This window comes from Austrofundulus limnaeus, unplaced genomic scaffold (genome assembly GCF_001266775.1).
Source record: "Austrofundulus limnaeus strain Quisiro unplaced genomic scaffold, Austrofundulus_limnaeus-1.0 Scaffold606, whole genome shotgun sequence".
Taxonomy (NCBI): domain Eukaryota; kingdom Metazoa; phylum Chordata; class Actinopteri; order Cyprinodontiformes; family Rivulidae; genus Austrofundulus; species Austrofundulus limnaeus.
The window spans coordinates 192,931-195,194 of NW_013953008.1; the positions used below are offsets into that span (position 1 = coordinate 192,931).

The 2,264-nt window shown below is 43.5% G+C and overlaps 1 protein-coding gene across 1 annotated transcript in view; it reads left to right on the forward strand.

The window, feature by feature from the left end:
• Positions 1–728: 728 nt before the first annotated feature.
• Positions 729–2,264, forward strand: part of LOC106531208 (ubiquitin-protein ligase E3A) — a gene marked incomplete at its 3' end in the record, with an annotated part of 14,513 nt that continues 12,977 nt past the window's right edge. The window contains 1 exon segment of the mRNA XM_014026990.1: positions 729–1,022. Within this exon segment, the coding sequence (XP_013882444.1) occupies positions 946–1,022 (77 nt within the window).

The following is a 2,264-nucleotide window of genomic DNA, read 5'->3' on the forward strand; positions in this document are numbered from 1 at the left end:
TACAGACTACCACATACAGACTCCCACATACAGACTCCCACATACAGACTACCACACACAGCCCCCCACATACAGACTACCACATACAGACTCCCACATACAGACTCCCACATACAGACTACCACATACAGACTCCCACATACAGACTCCCACATACAGACTACCACACACAGCCCCCCACATACAGACTACCACATACAGCCCCCCACATACAGACTACCACATACAGACTCCCACATACAGACTCCCACATACAGACTAAAGGTCTTAAATGTAACTTAGTGAAACCTGAATGAACCCTGCAGACCTTTCTGTGTAGTTTCATATTCTCTCCATGCATGTGTGGGTTTTCTCCAGGTGATCTACTCCTCACACAGAATGAAAACATGAATGTTAGGCTGGTAACTGTAAGTGTCTGTAGATGTGAGTGAGACAGTGAATGTTGGTGTCTCTGTGTGTCTCTGTGTGTCTCTGTGTGTCCCTGTGGTGAACTGGACACCTGTCCAGGTGTGCCCCTCTGACAGGAAGGAGCAGGTCAAAGGATGGGTTTTAATGAGTTGTACTTCATCCTGTAATTATTTTCTTTGAGTTTGAATAAAGCTTAGTTTAAAATATAAAATAATTAGTTAAATAGATATAAACAAAGTGTAAAACGTCCCTGCTCGGTGTTCGGGACACATCAGTGCTCTGACGTAGGCYGGCCCGGCGGGTCTTGGCGCTAACGCCGCGCAATGCATTGTGGGCCGTCGGCTGACGGAGAAGCCAACATGGCGGTGAATCCGAGGCACAGGACCGAACCTGCAGCAGTAAAAGGCCGTGAATGAAGTCCACCGCACAGCGARCCCCAGCGCCTCCGCCCAGCCCCAGATCCTCCGCAGCGCCCGAAGAGGCCGGAACCCTTCACCAGCAGCCGGACTTCCCGAACCTCAGAGGAGCCAGTCTCGTATGAGTTCCGACGAGAAGGAGGACTGTGAGTGTGCGACACCACAGGCCGAGGCCAGCCCCGACAGAGGACCTGACAGGTGGGCACAGCCGCAGGAAAGAGCCGGGGATGCCGGGAGAGGCCCGGGAGTCCGCGGCTAGCTAGYTAGTTAGCTGTTGCTATTAGCTGCATGAACATGTCTCTCCTGCAGTCTCACTGGCTGTTTTTAAATAAACATCAGTTATAGGCAGATGTTCCGTAGATAAATGTGTGTTTTTGGACAGTAATTATAATTTCTGCTGGTTTACTAACTGATGTTTGGTGTTTGTTGGGTCAGTACGGTCGTGACATCTCTGCCTGTTTCTGCCCTCAGACACTGAGCTAAATGTTTTTATTTAGTTATAAATGTCTGACAGCAGCTTCATATTTAACAAGCTTTAACACAGAGCTCTGCTGCACGTCTTTAACAACATGACTGCTGAGTTTTAGCTACATTATTGTTGTTTTTAATCACAGCTAATGAGCCAGAGACAGGCTSATAGCAGCTGAATTAAGCTAAAACTAAACTGCAGCTAAAGACTAAAATGAGCTAAACTACAGGTATAAATGAAGAATACTGTATTAAAACTGGTGAAAATGACCTGGACTGTAGTTAAAATCTGACAGCTAAATGTTAGCTAAAAGCTAAGTGCAGTAAGGCTGCAGTGAAAAGAGCTAACTAATCAAAACATACAGTTAGCTTACAGCAGCTAATAACAGAACAGCAGCTAAAGCAGTAGCTAAAATTCAATTCAATTCAAAAATACTTTATTGATCCCAGAGGGAAATTAGGTGTTGTTGTAACTCATTTAACTAAAAACTTATAAAAGCTTTAAAACATGGGCTAAAGGTGAAAATGGTCAAAGTAATGGCTAAAAGATGTTAAAATAGTGGCTAAAACTAGAGATTGTGAAACAGCAGCTGGACCAGTAGTGAAATAAAAGCTAAAACAAGAAGAGGAAACCAGGAGCTAAAGTTTAAAAACTATTAAAAATTAAAAATGACCAGTAGCTAAAAGTACAAGAATTATAACTAGCAGTAGTTAGTGGTGTAAGAAAATATCGATACACTGAAATATCGCGATATTTCATTTCCTTATACTGTATCGATATTCTAAAGCTCTGTATCGATTTTTTATTCAGGTTTAAAATGTCAACTTTCCTGCCAGCTGTTCATTTTTATGTTGTAGTTCAGCCTCTGACCACTAGTTGGCAGCAGTGAGCCAGACGTTTGGCTCCTCTACCTCTTGAGGTAGAGGCTATTGTTAACTCAAAAAGAAAAAAATAGTATAGGTCCTCTGGAT